General features: G+C 44.3%; 1 protein-coding gene and 1 long non-coding RNA gene across 2 annotated transcripts in view; one reads left to right on the top strand and one right to left on the bottom strand.

Moving 5' to 3' along the window:
* LOC140392615 (uncharacterized) overlaps window positions 1-7,255 on the bottom strand; it is a 135,739-nt gene extending 128,484 nt beyond the window's left edge. Inside the window, exons 1-2 of the long non-coding RNA XR_011935402.1 lie at window positions 6,091-7,255; window positions 4,872-5,080 (exon numbers count right to left, since the gene is read on the bottom strand). This is a non-coding gene — a long non-coding RNA (uncharacterized lncRNA). The remainder of the gene's footprint in view (window positions 1-4,871; window positions 5,081-6,090) is intronic.
* A 106-nt stretch (window positions 7,256-7,361) lies between these two features.
* wrap73 (WD repeat containing, antisense to TP73) overlaps window positions 7,362-18,248 on the top strand; it is a 51,778-nt gene continuing 40,891 nt past the window's right edge. The window contains exons 1-2 of the mRNA XM_072478036.1: window positions 7,362-7,534; window positions 11,560-11,712. Coding sequence (XP_072334137.1) covers window positions 7,466-7,534; window positions 11,560-11,712 — 222 coding nt within the window. The 5' untranslated portion in view covers window positions 7,362-7,465. The remainder of the gene's footprint in view (window positions 7,535-11,559; window positions 11,713-18,248) is intronic.

The following is an 18,248-nucleotide window of genomic DNA, read 5'->3' as shown; positions in this document are numbered from 1 at the left end:
GATGTGGACGCTTCTATGTTGGGATGAACAAATACAGAATGGGTGACCACTTTGGAACACCTCCATTGATCAAGGATGACCCCTAGCTTCTAATTGCCTGTCATTTTAATTTTGCATTCCACGTCCACTTCAACCTCTGTATCTTTGACTTCATACACTATAATGAAGCTTAGCCCAAGGAACAATGTCTCACCTTTCAACTGGACACTCTACAGCCTCCAGGACTCAACACTGAATTCAAGAATTTACTCCTGCCCCCATTTTTTTTATACAGCAACTGTTCGTGATAATTCTACTTTTCCCATTTATGCCTCCTCCAAACTTCATCTTTGGTTTCTTTACTGGTCCCATTACCATCTCCTTTTGCCTTGAACTATTAAGCCTTTAGTCATTTAATATTTCCTCCACATGAAAATTTCTTGGCAAGTAGAATTAAGATGAATCCCAAAGCTTTTTATTTATATGTAAAAAGCAAGAGGGTGGCCAGGGAAAGGAATGGGCCACTTAAGGACAGAGGGGGGAATCCATGTGTTGAGCCAGAGGAAATGGGCAAGGTACTAAATGAGTACTTTGCATCAGTGTTCACCAAAGAAAGGGGCTTTGTGGAAGATGATTCTTGGGTAGGGTGTGTGGATAGTCTGGACCATGTTAACATCAAAAAGGAGGGAGTATTGGGTCTTTTAAAAGATAATAAGGTAGATAATCTCTGTCTTTCTAATGAAAACAGTCTGAGTCTATTCCGCCTCTCCACATAGCTAACTCCCTCCATACCATGCAACATCCTGATAAACCTCCTCTACACCCTCTCCAAAGCCTCCACATCCTTCTAGTAATGTGGCAACCAGAACTGTATGTAATATTCCAAGTGCGGCCTTACCAAGGTTCTATACAACTGGAACATGACTTGCCAGTTTTTATACTCAATGCCCCGTCCAATGGAGGCAAGCATTCTGTATGCTTTCTTGACTACCTTCAAAGATCTGTGGACCTGTACTTTCTATATTCCCAAGAGTTTTGCAATTTATGATATATTTCTCCTCTATGTTAGACCTGGGCCGATGGGATTTACCCCAGAATACTGAGGGAAGCAAGGGAGGAAATTGATGGGGCTGTGACTGACATCTTTGTATCCTCATTGGCTCCAGGTGATATTCCAGAGGAGTGGAGAATAACTAATGTGGTACCGCTGTTTAAGAAAGGTAGCAGGGATAATTATGGAAACTAAAGGCTGGTGAGCCTCACGTCAGTACTATGTAAATTATTGGAGAGATTACCATTTGGAAACAAATGGACTCATTAGCGATAGACAGCATGGCTTTGTGAATGGGAGGTCGTGCCTCACTAACTTGATCTGAGTTTTTTGAGGAGGTGACAAAGATGATTGATGAGGGGAGGGTGGTGGATGTTGTTTACATGGACTTCAGTAAAGCCTTTGACAAGATGCTTCATGGTACAAAATGTGAAGTCACATGGGATCAGAGGTGAGGTGGTAAGATGGATACAGAACTGGCTTGGTCACAGAAGGCAAAGGGTAGCTGTAGAAGGGTGTTTTTCTGAATGGAAGGTTGTGACTAGTGGTGTTCCACAAGGATCTGTGCTGGGGCCTCTGTTGTTTGTAGTATACTTAAACGATTTGGAGGAAAATGTAGCTGGTCTGATTAGTAAGTTCGCGGATGAGATCAAGGTTGGTGGAGTAGCAGATAGTGTTGAGGATTGTCAGAGGGTACAGCAGGCCATAGATAAGTTGGAGACATGGGCAGAGAAATGGCAAATGGAGTTTAATCCAGACAAATGGAAGGTCTAACATAGAGGGGAAATATATCATAAATTGAAAAATCTTAGGAATATAGAAAGTCAGAGAGATCTGGGTGTGCAGGTCCACAGATCTTTGAAGGTAGACAAGGTAGTCAAGAAAGCATACGGAATGCTTGTTTTCATTGGACGGGGCATTGAGTATAAAAACTGGCAAGTCATGTTCCAGTTGGTAACCTTGGTAAGGCCGCACTTATAATATTACGTACAATTCTGGTTGCCACATTACCAGAAAGATGTGGAGGCTTGAGGGGGTGTAGAGGAGGTTTACCAGGATGTTGCATGATCTGGAGGGGGTTAGCTATGTGGAGAAGCGGAATAGACTCGGACTGTTTTCATTAGAAAGACGGAGATTGAGGGGTGACCTGATAGAGATCGACAAGATTATGAGGGGCATAGATAGAGTGGCTGGGCAGGCATGCTTTCCCATGGTGGAGGTGTCAGTCAACAGGGGGCATAGATTTAAGGTCCGTGGGGCAAAGTTTAGAGGAGATGTGCGAGGCAGGTTTTTAAAAAAATTTTTTTTACAGAGGGTGGTGAGTGTCTGGAACGCGTTGCTAGGGGAGGTTGTGGAAGCAGATACATTAACGGCATTCAAAAGGCATCTTGACAAACACATGGATAGAGTGGGTATAGAGGGGTACGGCACATGGAAGTGCTGAGGGTTTTGGCAAAGGTTGGTATCACGACTGGTACAGGCTTGCAGGGCTGAAGGGCCTGTTCCTGTGCTGTATTGTTCTTTGTACCTTCTACCCTATCAAAGACCTTCCATTTTGTTCTTTCCTTCTCCCTCTCTCTGTACTTTTTACATCCTGTTATATTTCTAACCTTTTCCACTTCTGACAAATGGTTACTGATCTGAAATGTTAATTCTCTTTCTCTCACCAAATGCTCCCTAACCTGCTAAATATTTCCAGCATTATCGTTTTTATTTCATATTTTCAATCCACAGTATTTTGTTTTTGACAGAATAATCAAACTTATAGTAGGACAAAAGGCCATAGATTCAAATCAGAAAAAGGCAAATTTAGGATTGATATTAGGACGTTTGCCATTTCAGAAAGCATAATTAAAAATAATGGACTCACAGATACAGCCGTAGAAGAGGAAACCATGGAATGATCTAAAGACCAATTGGATTTAGAATGGAAGCCCTTTTAAATCATTCTAGAAAGACAAAATTTAATAGGCCAAAAGGTCTTCATCATCAATTATGTTCTAAATAGCTGATCTACCTGTGTCCATTTCATTTATTGATAAAACTTTATTTTAAAGGCGTCAGCCTTGGCTCATTTGGTAGCATGTTCATCTCTGAATCACGAGGTTGTGGGTTCAAGTACCTCTCCAGAGACTTTGCATAAATTATCCAAGCTGACAGTGTAGTATTGAAATTGTATTGTCCTGTATGATGCTCTGTCTGCCGCTCTCTCAGGTAAACATAAAAGATCACATGATACTGTTTGAAGACAAATTCAGGGTCATTTCCAGTATTTAGCCCTTAATCAACATAATTAAAACAGAATATTTGGTCATTTATTGTTTATTGTGGGCTGTGTGCAATTTGACTGCTGCCTTGTCCTACATTACAACAGTAACAGCACTTCCTTGGTTTAAAGTGCTACAGGACATTCCAAGGTCGTGAAAGATGCTATACTGTAAGTTGATTATTTCTTCCTTAAATCACAAACTTTCCTGCTCACAGACTCGCCTCTTTCTCAAACACCAACTGCCTGAAACACAAAACAAATCTTAGATTTGGCAATCTTACAAGTGCAAATTGAAAACGATGAAGAGGAAGTTCACAGCATCATCGTGGAAAGAAAGCAAAACTGTTTATTGCCTGTGACAGTTGAAGCCTCCTGCAGGTAGCCCCTTTAGTGATTTCACCTTTGATGGGAACCCACCTTCATGGAAAAAAAATCATTTGTAAACGTATTTCTCATTGTTGGGGAAGCTAGGAGGCAAAGTTTGCTGTTGTGCCAGTTTTACTATGTTGATGTCATTCTGAAATGAGGTGGTGTTTTGACACAATTTGTGTCATTGCACGCAAGTGTTTGCAAACAAATGATGAAAAAAGGCTTCTCGGATACTTTTGCATCTTTAAAAAGACTGAAAGCAGTCTGCAACAATTTGCTAGCTCCCATTACACAAGGTAAGGAACCCCATTTTCATGGAAAAGGAACAGGGAAACAGGGAAACTCATGTACTATAATGTAAGATAGCGAATCACTGGGCTTCTTCCACCGCCTGCCTGCCTTTCTAAGAATATACAAAATACATTCTAATAGGATTTGCCTACACCCTACTTTAAAAAGCAATAATTGTTCCTCAGTATCTTGTTCAATTTAAGACATTTTTGCAAACATGATAGAACTTGCTATATTTCTGGCATACATCTGCACAAAATCCATAATATCCACAATGGCACTGTATGGCTGGTTATACAATCTGGATATGAAAGACTATATTTTAAATTCGCAGGGCACACCTTCAATTAAATAAGATTATTGAGGGGAAATTTGGGGTTCAGTGCACTGAAGATTTTAAGCTATAATTTGTAAACGAAAGATTAAATATCTGAAATTATCAACTGAAGTTCGTACTGAGATATTACAGCTTATTCAGAATGATAATGAGCGAAAGACAATTTTGCAATCGAATAAAAGCTAAAATTATGCATAAAATCTCGAATGGTTTGAAATTGAGCACAATACGATGCCGGCAAGGAAATAAAACACTTTTGTTCTGCCGCCATCAGGCCATCAAATATATATGTGGCATTATAAATACATGTCACCCCATGTCGGAGGAAATAATTTATATATAGAGTAACTCACAATATTGAGCGTTGTGAAGTAGCCTGAGCAGTTATAGAAAATCACAAGGGAAAATATATTATTAAAAAACATGTAAGAGATCGAGCCAACTTTCAAAGTTTAAAATACCACAGGCTGTTTCAATGTTGCGCACGCAAAAAAAAAACATTAAACGAAGTGGATTATTTCACCCCGGATCTACCGATATTTCGTGCAGAAACCGCCAAAATCCCCTTTTCTCACCTGGCTTTAGGAGAGTTGCTGCGGTCGCCTTGCGAATACAGATTGAAGACAACGTCTGACTCCCTGCTGGTCACAGGCGGAGTGTGTGTTGCCCGGAGTTCAATTCAGCAACATTGTCCGATTGCAAACGATTCGGGGAACTCAGAGCAGGCGTCTCCCCCGGTTCAGCAACGGGAGAGTGCATTTGAGATGGGTCAGTGTTACCTGGGCTGGAGAAAGAGAGGGTCGAGACTGACAGCTCCGCCTGGCTGGGGGCCAGAGGGAGAGTCTCTGGCTGTTTTTGTATATACTGTATATAAAGGCTGATTCATTCAGAGACAAGAGAGAGAGTGGGAGAGTCCCGTCTGCCAAAGGCACAGCCGCCACTATGGCTTCTACAGGCGGGAAGAAAATACAATTAACAGGGGGAGAGAAACGGCTCAGTAAAGAACAAAGAAATGGCAAAATACACTTTTAATAATGACTCTGAAAAACAGATTAAATCCAAAAACAAAATCATGTGGGGGAAAAAAAAAATTAGACCCAAAAAGGAACTTGCAAAACCAAATCGGGTGGCACTTTATAATGTGAAATATCAATCCTTCGAAACTCTTGGCTGATCTTTTAAAGTCTCAAGGGAAGTTTGCAAAATAGAAGGAAACAAGCAATATTTGCATTTACAAAGCACCATTATTACAGCGTCTAAAATGTCTGTATGTGTTTCACAAAGTGAGTTTATTTTCAAGTGTAGTCAGTGATTGTTCTAATATAGACATGGGGGCGGGCAACTATAATGTCAGCAACACAAAGCGGAAATCAGACAAATAACCAATTAATCTATTTAATTTCAGTGCTGATGGGAACGAATGTTGGCCAGGGCAATCCTTCCTCTTCTTCCGATAGTGCAAACAGATCTTTAATTTCCATCAAAACAGGCAAAGAGGACCCAGTTTAATAATGGTTTATTTGAAGGATTGGTTTAGCATTCGCTCGTTATAGATACACTCTGAGTAGCAACTAAGTAAAACAATCATACAGACCTGGGAACACTGTTACACATGTTACTCTATTAAGACAGTAACACAAAACTGCAGAAAAATGTAGGAAAACAATTGTAATATAAACATCAGGACGCGCATAGTGCCTAGATTGAATAAAAATATATCTTAACTGTCTTTATAATGGAACGAGTTGATCTTCCCGTCACAATTTTGTTTTCAAATTGGCTGCTAATTTTTACCTGGACGTCTATCTCAGCACAGACAGCCCTCTTCATTCCTCGTGGGTGACAGTTCTGTAATCCTCGTCTCCTGCTCAGAGAAGCCCGCTGTCCTCTAATATTTTCTTTTGTTGTGTGGGCAACGCTTCCTTTATTGCCCAACCACAGTTGTCCTGAGAAAATGAACAACTGCAGTCCTTTCTTGCAATGGAATTGTGGATGGACTATATTTCATAGTCTGGGGATTTAGACTTTTCTTTAAAGAAGTGAAAATGTCATGTTGTGCAGTAACATTATTGTGATTTGCATGACTCAGGTAAAACAAATCAGACTGAACAAATATTAAGGACACACGGTTGTGCAAATATTGAGGAGAATTTGTTGCAAAGCGACAGTTGGCTATGAAGCCATGACATAATCTCAAATCAGACCACTTTAAATAGCACGTTTGGGCAGTCACCAGGAACAAAGTAACGGGTTCTAAGATTATATTCGATCGATTTGCCCTGGCAGTTCCCCCTCATACTTTACTCTGCCAGGGGTCTCACTCCAAATGCGAAATCCCTTTCAGGAATCCGTTGCTTCCTCACCCCGGCCAACAGTTAGAAACTACAGTTCCCAGAAGGCAGCGGTATCAGCTTCCGTTACCCCCCCCCTCCCCGCTGCCATTGGTGGAAATGGCTGTCAATCAGAGTACAAAGCCTGACTCTTCCGGCGGGCTCGCTGTGTTCAAATGGCGGTTAAACGGTTTTCGGAAACCCGAACGGGTACAGAGCCGGAGAGCGTGGTTTAGAGGCGGTCCAGTCCAGTCAAACCCGGGACAGGGCCAGTGGCCGGAGTGGGCAGGCTGAGGGATAGCGCCAGGGGTCCGGTGCGGACAGGCCGAGGGACAGGGCCGGGGGTCCGGTGCGGACAGGCCCGGGGGGGATAGGCCGAGGGACAGGGCCGGGGGGGATAGGCCGAGGGACAGGGCCGGGGGGGATAGGCCGAGGGACAGGGCCGGGGGGGATAGGCCGAGGGACAGGGCCGGGGGTCCGGTGCGGATAGGCCGGGGGACAGGGCCGGGGTCCGGTGCGGACAGGGCCGGGGGGCCGGTGCGGACAGGCCGAGGGACAGGGCCGGGGGGGATAGGCCGAGGGACAGGGCCGGGGGTCCGGTGCGGACAGGGCCGGGGGGCCGGTGCGGACAGGCCGAGGGACAGGGCCGGGGGTCCGGTGCGGACAGGCCGAGGGATAGGGCCGGGGTCCGGTGCGGACAGGCCGAGGGACAGGGCTGGGGGACCGGAGCGGGCAGGCCGAGGTTCAGGGCCGGGGGCCCGGAGCGGGCAGGCTGAGTGCCGGGGGACGGGGCCGGAGCGGTCAGGTCGAGTGCCGGGGGGCAGGCCGAGGCAGTTGCGATGAATTTCTCGGAACTTTTCAAACAGTCGAATCAGCTGTGCAGACTGTCACCTGACGGAAGGTATTCGGTAAGTGAAGGTATCGCCGACAGGTCCGAGACCGGCTGTGGACACTCTGCTTCTCCATTAATAAACATTCCGAGGTGGACATGTTCAGATCCAGTGTAATGGCTCGGGTGTGACATTCTCAGTTTCCACTACAAAGCCTCCATTGCAGATTTTACTTCTGTCCAATACTGTCAAAAACAGGCGCATTGGTTATTCATATCTTAGTTTGTGAGACCTTATCGTGATGGCATCTTTTGCGTTGAGCGAGCTTCCATACTGAGAAGCTGAGGAAAGTGCATGTCCACAGATCCCTGTACGTGGCCAGACAGCTGGTGGTTAGGAAAGTATACAGGATTTGCCTTTTATTAGTAGCCGGTGCTGGAACTGCATAAAACACTAGTTAGGGCACAACCTGACTGAATATTGTGTGTAGTTCTGCTCACCACGCACCAGAGGAGATGTATGAGGATGTTGTTTGAGAATTTTTGTTATGAGGAAAGATTAGATAGACTAGGGTTGTTTTCTTTGCAACAGTGGAGGCTGATGGTGCAGCAATTCGAGGGGCCTAGGTAGATAAAATGGCCCTATTCCATTTGGTTGAGGGGTTCATAATGGGGGGGGGGGCATAGATTCAGGGTAAGGGGTAGAAGTGGGGATTTTCTTTCCGTGTAGAGGGTGGTAGGGAATTCCCTCCCCCCCAGGAATCTGGGACTTACTGCCTGAAAGTACTGCCAGAAACCTTCATAACGTTCAAGAGGTACTTGGGTATGCATTTGGAGGGCCATAACCTACAAAGCTGAGGTGGAAAGTGGGATTAGGCTGGATGGCTGTTTGGCGGTCAGCAGGATCACTATGGTCTGAATGGCCTCCTGTGCTAAATCTCTGATTCTTTGAAAGACATTTATTATCTGCGAAGTGTTAATGTTGTACCACTTTTCAAGAAATGGGAGGGTTGAGCCAGGAAATTACAGACCAGCCAACCAAACATTAGAAGGAGTTTATTGGAAATCATTATAAGGAACAGGAACTTTTATTTAGAAAGGAATGGGTTTAGTCAATAAGAGCCAGCATGGAGTTGTTAAGTCAAATTGTGTCTAACAAACTTGTTTAAATTCTTAGAATTAACAGATTATTTTGACAAGGGGCCACATAGGTTTATCAAGAGGTTGGCCGCTACGTCCAGTGACGAGGATGTGCTGAGCAGTCGCACATCAGGTGGCTCTCCTCCAGAATATAGTACATAGGCACATTTGGCCAAATGTAGCCCAAAAATTTGGACGACTTCAACCGCTAAACAGAAAAGACAGAGAAGAAGAGCAATATATCAGCAAGCAGTAGCTAAGAGGCCGCAGGAACCCCACACCTGGGAAGGATGGAAGACATTCCTAACCAAGGAATTGACCGCGATGAAGGAAGAGATCAAAGTGGAGATCCTGGTGGTGAATGCGCTGGTTGCCATACAGATGCCGCTCAATGGGATGGGGAAGACGCTGGAGGCTCAGGGAAGAACAATCCAGTAGCTCCAAAAGGCATTGACTGGCCAGAGTGACAGGATTGTCACTCTGGAAGCAGAGATAAAAAGATTGGTGGTGACCCAAGGGAACCTGAAGGGGAATGTTGAGGACCAGGAGAACCGGTCTCGGTGACAGAATATTTGAATAGTAGGCCTGCCAACAGGAAAAATCAAGGGCAGACACCTGAATGACTACGTGGCCCAGTAGACAGCTAACTGCAAACCTCAGACGGCTGCTGAATGTGATACTGACTCCTTCCGAGGAGAGAACACCAGAAGGTGATAGTCTCCCTGGTTGCAGAAAAGGCCTTCGACAGAGTTGAGTGGAAGTACCTTATTGAGGTACTGGAGCAGTTTGGCCTAGGGACAGGGTTCATGAGGGTTAAACTCCTGTACAATGCCCTCAAGATGAGCGTTGGGGCCAATACCACGAGCTCTGAATAGCTCCGATTGCACAGGGGCACCAGGCAGGGATGCCTGCTGTTCCTGCTCCTGTTTACCCTGGCAATTGAACCCCTTACATTGTAAAGGAGAAGAAGCATGGGAGGCCTGGCCCTCCTGAACTTGCAATACTACCACTGGACAGCCACAGCCGAGAGACTGGGAGGGGATGGGTGAAGGAACCAAACATGGAATGGGTGAGGGTGGAAGAGTCCTTCTGCACCGGCATGACCCTCCAAGCCCTTGCCATGATGGTGCTCCTATCCCCGCCGGCAAGACACTCAAACCAGTAGTAGCAACACTGATAACCTGGAACCAGATGAGATAGCACTTTGGTCCACTAGGTGTCCACTATGACCCCCATCTACGGCAATTGGGTGCAACAGTAATACAGTAGTTAGTACTGTTGCTTCACAGCTCCAGGGTCCCAGGTTCTATTCCTGGCTTGGGTCACTGTCTGTGTGGAGTTTTCACCTTCTCCTCTTGTCTGCGTGGGTTTCCTCCAGGTGTTCCGGTTTCCTCCCACATTCCAGAGATGTGCAAGTTCGGTGGATAGGCCATGCTAAATTGCCCTTAAGTGTTGGAGCTGATGGAGAGACTGGAATTACCGAACGGACAGGAACTCTGATGTTTACAAATCCAACACTTCACAGTAACTTCATTTGAAGCCTACTTGTGACAAGCGATTTTCATTTCATTAAGTAAACCATTCGAGGGTCAGAAGATAGCTTCCACAAAGCATGGAGGCCATTCAGCTGCCTGTCCAAACCTGTTCGAAGCTAACAACGGATAGAACCGGTGGGGTGTTGGGGATGTGCACAGGAACCACCAGGTAGGAATGGGGTGGGGGCAACAGGTGGAGAGACCTAAGGAGATGCCAACACAGGGACTAGAGGGTAGAGGGCCCCTCACAAAGCAATTAGAATAAAACAAACCATCTACAGTGAAAGGCAGGCCTAGGATAGGACCTGCAGACAGGAGAAGGCGGGGGGGGGGGGGGGGGGGGGAAGAAGAGAGAGAATAGGGGTGGAGGGACAACGTGTAAATTATAACCATTTCATCCATTTCTTGTGCAATGTAAACTTTAATCAAAATATTTTAAAGAAAAGGTTGGAAGCTGACTCTCAGGGACTCTGCTGTGATACTTGTAGGAGTACTTGATTTTACATAAGTTCTTGTATCATAGAATTTACAGTGCAGAAGGAGACCATTCGGCCCATCGAGTCTGCACCGGCTCTTAGAAAGCACCCCACCCAAGGTCCACACCTCCACCCTATCCCCATAACCCTGTAACCCCACCCAACACTAAGGGCAATTTTGGACACTATGGGCAATTTAGCATGGCCAATCCACCTAACCCGCACATCTTTGGACTGTGGGAGGAAACCGGAGCACCCGGAGGAAACACACGCAGACACGGTGAATGTGCAGACTCCGCACAGATAGTGACCCAAGCCGGGAATCAAACCCGGGACCCTGGAGCTGTGAAGCAATTGTGCTATCCGCAATGCTACCATGCTGCCCTTATTCAGGAAACTCCTCAGATTTTCATTCAATCTCCTTTCTGTTCTTTGCCCTTTTCCAAATTAAATTGATGGTTGCAGTCTCCTTGTTAGATGCCACCACCATTCCACCATTTCCCCACGACACCCTAGCAAATTTTTGCATTTGGTAACTCAATAGCGCATTGCTATATATCAATGAAATCTGTTTGCAAGGAAAGTGCAGTTTTTCATTTGAGATGCTGATAGACTTTTGATAATTAGATTGCGTGGCTGGAATCAACATTATTTGCAGATGGCCATCTGGAAGAAAGTTTGAATCTTTGGAGGTTTATAAATGTTATTTAAAGGGATCATAACTGAGGCATTCAGAAGGAAGGTTATTGTGCCACTGTCTGCAGTCAAGGGTTATGTATAGATCAGTGATACAAAATTATGATGTGCTCCCATAGGATCTCATCTTGAGAGTGGAGGTAATATCTGGGGGCAACAAGACTGAATAACTAGTCCAAGAAATGTGTGAAATATTTTTGGCAGGGGCGGAGAAATAATGTATTTGATATTTTTGTGTATTTGATATTTTTGTGCAGGCTGTGTGTGTCCAATACCGACTGGTAATCCGTGATGTGCACACCTTGCAGGTCCTGCACCTGTACACGTGTTTGGACCAGATTCAATATGTGGAATGGTCTGCAGACTCTCTTTTCATCTTGTGTGCCATGTACAAGCGTGGACTCGTACAGGTAAAGTAGGTCTGTGTGACTATATTTCTTTGGAATGCATTTCATTTCCATTAAATTCTCTTCCAACAGAAATAGTAATCTATGCGGTACAGTTTTGGAAGATGTCTGCTCTAGTATGTTTTTAATTTAACTAAATTGTAGGCTTGCTACTGATAATACTGAAATCTGAAAAGACCATTTAATCCAATTCTGTGTCCTGTGCATGACGCAGTCTGAATATTTCTCATTTCTTTCCGACATGCAACATTTAGTGACTCGTGGAATATGATTGTTCTGGTGGATTAACTTAAACCAGTACTTGGATTTGAGCAATAGATTTAAATTACTTGTTGGATACTGCCCATTTTAGATAACCTGTTTGCGATCAGTTTTGCAGCATGGAAAAGGGCAATTGGTTATCTTGCTGTAAATTAGTGAGTGTTGTTGCAACAAGGGCCCAAATCTTTTGAAGGTTTCTCTTGCTGCTGCTATCTGAAAGATTTAGGATCTAATCTGGAATAATTTTTTTTACCCAATTAATTTTTTCCAATTAAAGGTCAATTTAGCATGGGCCAATCCACATCTTTGGTTTGTGGGGGTGAATCCCCCACAAACACAAGGAGAATGTGCAAACTCCACACGGACAGTGACCCAGAGCCGGGATCGAACCTGGGACCTCAACGCCGTGAGGCAGCAGTACTAACCACTGCACCACCTTGCTGCCCTCGAATCTGAAGTTCTTGAGGGGGGCAGGGGCACTTTCTTAATTTCTGCCCATTGTAATATGGCGTCAGTCTTTGTTCAATGTAGCACCCTCATCTTGAATTAGAAGGTTGTGTTGACCTAGTTCCACTCCAGTAAGACCATAATCTATGCTGATTCAGTGGATGCTGCACTGTTGGATGTAATGTATTTTGGGTAAGATGTTCAACCAAGTAATATGATGTTGGATGGATGTAAAAGATCACACTGAAGAAGAGTAGGGAATTTCTCCACGGTGTCCTGGTCCACATTTATCCTCAAACACGCCACAAAAACACATGATCTAGTCGTCATCTCATCTCATTGCTGTTTTGTGGGACCTTGCTGTATGAAAATTGGCTACCACATTTCCTACACTACAATGATGACTTCATTTGCTGTAAGCACTTGAGGTGTTCTGAGATTGAAGGATACTATATAAATGGAACTTCATACACTTTATTCACCTGATCCAAGTCACTTGAGCCAGTTATTGCTTCAGCCAAGTAATGCTCACCTTGTACAATCAGGATCTTGAATCTCATCAGTGTGCATGTCAGCATGTGATATCTCTTGCATGTTGGCGCTTCTAGGATGGAGCTTTGAAGGACACTTGTGCCTGATGTCTTGGGCAAACGATTCACGTATGGACAGTAAAGGTACCATGGGGCTTGGTGTGTGTTTAGCTCTTTTAAGAGTTTGGATCTATGTGATTATAGATTTGAATTTGATTTATTGTCAGGTGTACGGAGTTACAGTGAAAAGTATTGTTCTGTGTACAGTCCAGACAGATCGTTCCATACATGAAAAACAGTACATACGTAAAGGCACCAGCATCGAGTGAACATAGAGTGTAGTACTACTCAGTAGAGAAGATGTGTGAAGAAATCAGTTCAGTCCATAAGAGTCATTTGGGAGTCTGGTAACAGCAGGGAAGAAGCTGTTTTGGAACCCATTAGTGCGTGTTCTCAAACTTTTGGATCTCTTGCCCGATGGAAGAAGTTGAAGAGAATAACCTGGGTGGGAGGGTCTTTGATGGCTGCTTTTCCAAGGCAGTGGGATGTGTAGACAGTCAATGGATGGGAGGTGGGTTCGTGTGATGGACTGGGCTATGTTCACCACTCTTTGTAGTTTCTTATGGTCTTGGGCCTGGCAGTTATCATACCAGGGTATGATGCGGCCAGATAGGATGCTTACAATGGACATCTGTAAAAATTGGTAAGAGTCAATGTGGATATGCCAAATTTCCTTTAGTTTCCCAAGAAAGTTTAGGCGCTATTGTGCTTTCTTGGTTGACGTGGGTGGACCGGGATAGATTGTTGATGTGTACACCCTGGAATTTGAAGCGGTCAACCATCTCTACCTCTGCATCTTGGATGCAGACAGGTGTGTGGACTTTGCTTCCTGAAGTCAATGACCAACTCTTTAGTTTTGCTGACATTTGAGGGAGAGATTGTTGTCGTTTCATCACGCCACTAAGTTCTCCATCTCCCTCTGAGTCATCGTTGTTCGAGATCCGACCCATTACGGTCGTGTCACCAGCAAACATGCAGATGGAATTGGAGCCAAATTTTGCTGCAGTGGTGTGTGTGCGCGTGCGTGCTTGTTTATTCGGACTGTGGGAGGAAACCGAGTACCTGGAGGAAATGCATACAAACACGGCGAGAATGTGCAAACTCCACACAGACAGTCACCCTAGGCCGGAATTGATTCCGGGTCCCTGGTGCTGTGCGGCAGCCATGCTAACCACTGTGCCACAAATTCTCAACTCCTTTAATGTGTTGTCACCCATTACATCTATGCTCATCTTTTTCAGAACTTCATGGTTGGATCCTTCCCATCAGGTTTCTGCCCCTGTCAGAAATGGCTGTTCAGCCACAAATGACAACCTATGTGGCAGAGATAAACTAGCCCTCCTTGTTAAGCTGTCTTCTCCCTTTGACATGATTGACCATCCTTCTCCAATGCCACCCACTGTTGTACAGCTGGGTGGAAATGCGCTCACCTGGTTCTGTTGGCCTCCTCTTTTTCATCCACCTACTGTGCCTCCATGCAGCCATCCAAATCCACACAGTTAGTTTTTGCAAAGTTAGCAATATCCTGCCCTACATGTCTAACACTCCACCCTCCAGTATCACACTGCCTGTCCATCATCCAGTACTGGCTAAGTTGAAATTTCCTCTAACTAAATATTGGGAGAACTGGAGGCATTGTCTTCACGACTGCATATTCTGTTTCCAAATCACCGAGTCAGTCCCTCTCTTGGCAACTGGCTGAGGCTAAACTAGACTGTTTGCAACCTGGTGTTGTACCTGATCTCGAGACTAAAAGTCCAAACCCACATCTATGCCCTCAAAGACCAACTATTATTACCTTCATAATATTGCCTTGCATTCATTGCTCTTCCCTCCGCTCATCTGCTTGTAAACCTTTGTTACCTGCAGGTTTGAAGATTGCAAGGAACTCTGGGTTGGCCTCCTATCTACCATCCCCCATAAACCTGAAAGCTATAATCATCCGAAATTCTGCTGCCTGTTTCCGAACTTGCACAAAGTCCTATTAATTCCTCACCACTGGGCTTACTGAATTATTGGCTCCTGGTTAAGCAATGCCTTTTCTAAAATAAAAGTTCTATTCTTTTCAGCTTCCTCCATTGCCTTGTATTTTTGTGACCTCCTCCAGCAATACAACTCTTCAAGATACCCACTCTGCTCAAATTCTGAATACGAACAGCCCCAGTTTTAATTGCTGCCAAGCCTTCAACTGTTGAGGCCCTAAACTCTGGAATTTCCTCCCTCAGCCTCTGTTTCTCTCCAAAAGCAAAATACTGTGGATGCTGGAAATTTGAAATAAAAACAGAAAAAGCTGCAAATACTCAGCAGGTCTGGCAATGTCTTTGGAAAAATTAAAAGAATTAACATTTCAGGCCTTGACCGGGTGACTTGAAAGGCGAGTTACCTGAAATGTTAACACTTGTACACTTTGTAAGAGTAGAAAACTAGACTAATTGCTTCAAAATCGAAGTTAAAATCAGCAGCCTATTCGTACTTCTGATGTTCAGATAGTGATAGGACAAGTAAACTTCCAAAATCCTTGACTGCTATCAGGGAGAGTTTTTTGAAAACCATGGAGTGGGCTGTAAAATGTCTAGATGGGCTTGTTAAGGCAGAAATTTGCACTTGTGTCTCTGGCATTTACTAACAAAATATAACGTTGCAGTGATGAGGAAGGTATCATCTGCTTTTGAATTGGCCAGATTCCATTTTGTGTCTCCCTGCTGTCCATCCTCATGATGACCTAGGTAGATAATGCCTAATCTTTGCTTCACTGGCTACAAATGAGCTGAAAATCTAGTCCTGTAGTGTCATGGAAAATCAAGATGTGGAGATGCCGGCGTTGGACTGGGGTGAGCACAGTGCGAAGTCTTACAACACCAGGTTAAAGTCCAACAGGTTTGTTTCGATGTCACTAGCTTTCGGAGTGCTGCTCCTTCCTCAGGTGAATGAAGAGGTCAGTTCCAGAAACACATATATAGACAAATTCAAAGATGCCAAACAATGCTTGAAATGCGAGCATTAGCAGGTGATTAAATCTTTACAGATCCAGAGATGGGGTAACCCCAGGTTAAAGAGGTGTGAATTGTCTCAAGCCAGGACAGTTGGTAGGATTTCGCAGGCCAGATGGTGGGGGATGAATGTAATGCGACATGAATCCCAGGTCCCGGTTGAGGCCGCACTCGTGTGCGGAACTTGGCTATAAGTTTCTGCTCGGTGATTCTGCATTGTTTGCAGCAAACTACCCAGTCTTCAGAACAGTGACCTCGACACCACACAACCCTGTCATGGCAATCTCTGCAAGACGTGCCAGATCATCGACATGGATACCACCATTACACGTGAGAACACCACCCACCAGGTACGCGGTACATACTCGTGCGACTCGGCCAACGTTGTCTATCTCATACGCTGCAGGAAAGGATGTCCCAAAGCATGGTACATTGGCGAGACCATGCAGACGCTGCGACAACGAATGAACGGACATCGCGCAACAATCACCAGGCAGGAATGTTCCCTTCCAGTCGCGGAACACTTCAGCAGTCAAGGGCATTCAGCCTCTGATCTCCGGGTAAGCGTTCTCCAAGGCGGCCTTCAGGACCCGCGACAACGCAGAATCGCCGAGCAGAAACTTATAGCCAAGTTCCGCACACATGAGTGCGGCCTCAACCGGGACCTGGGATTCATGTCGCATTACATTCATCCCCCACCATCTGGCCTGCGAAATCCTACCAACTGTCCTGGCTTGAGACAATTCACACCTCTTTAACCTGGGGTTACCCCATCTCTGGATCTGTAAAGATTTAATCACCTGCTAATGCTCGCATTCCTAGCATTGTTTGGCATCTTTGAATTTGTCTATATATGTGTTTCTGGAACAGACCTCTTCATTCACCTGAGGAAGGAGCAGCGCTCCGAAAGCTAGTGACATCGAAACAAACCTGTTGGACTTTAACCTGGTGTTGTAAGACTTCGTACCATGGAAAATCAAGGTTGCATTCTCAATTATATTTTGTGATGCATCATCTTTTTAAAAAATAAATTTAGAGTACCCAATTCTATTTCCAATAAGGGGCAATTTAGATGGCCAATCCACCTACCCCGCATATCTGTGGGTTGAGGGGGTGAGACCCACGCAGACACTGGGAGAATGTGCAAACTCCACACGGACAGTGACCCAGGGTCGAACCCGAGTCCTCGGTGAGGTGAGGCAGCAGTGCTAACTAATGCGCCACCCTGTGATGCATCATCAATATGCTTTGCCACTGCTTCACTTAAAATCCTAGCTGAAGAAGATATACATCTGTGAAGCCAATGGTAGTTTTAAGATGTTGCAGCTATGGGTACTCAAAATAAAATCAATATATTAACATGCAGTGTGTTCGATTGATTTATTCACACATCCCCTGATCGACATATCGTTAATTTGACAATGTTCTAATGAGCATCGCTACAGTTATGCAGAATTAAAATGTTTTAGAACAGATGTTATGAAAAGGTTTTAAATATAATGTACATTGCATTAAAATGCAAATTTTTGGGGGGAAATTGCAGCTTCATGCAAATCCAAAAAATAGTTAATAATTTCTCAGAAAAATGCAGAATGACCAAATTAAAGTGTTGTTTTATTTATTTATTTGCATTGTGTGTGTCATTTGTCTTTTTCAAAAGTATTAATTGGTCTTTTCATTTCATTTTTCATTTCATTGTCTTTTTCAAAAGTGTTAATCGGTATTTTAAGATAGTTACCTATGCTCCACAATTTCCCAGGTACTCACTACCCTCTACTCTCGCCCAAGTGGTCATTTCTGATGTGAGACTTGCCAAAGGCAAAGCGGAATATTCAACTAACTTTGTAAAGACATTGACCTAACCTGGAGCCCTTGTAATTGTTATATCAGTTCTACATCAGATAGTATATTTTGTACACTTGGCATTGCTTTATTTTTTTTGCCATTTTCTTGAAATGGTTGCTGTGTTACTAGTGTTAAATATTGTAAAATACAGTCAGATGCAAATCTTGAGGATTTAAATGTTCTTAAATTACTGATGCAAGATTTTGTTAGCATTTCTATTCCAAAAGTCAAGTCCATCACCAGTCAGTCCTTTGCAGGTTACTAATGTCCTTTTGGAACAACTGCTCTAATGTGGGTTTTACACATTACGTTGCTGATGCACTACAAAATTTGGAACCTTTGCCTAAAAGTGTTTTGTTATACAATGGACATGAAACAAATTGACTGCTCAAGCTGATTCTGAAGC

Source organism: Scyliorhinus torazame, chromosome 16 (genome assembly GCF_047496885.1).
Source record: "Scyliorhinus torazame isolate Kashiwa2021f chromosome 16, sScyTor2.1, whole genome shotgun sequence".
Lineage (NCBI taxonomy): Eukaryota > Metazoa > Chordata > Chondrichthyes > Carcharhiniformes > Scyliorhinidae > Scyliorhinus > Scyliorhinus torazame.
Note: the sequence above shows the minus strand (reverse complement) of the source record. Positions and strands in the feature narration are given on the sequence as shown.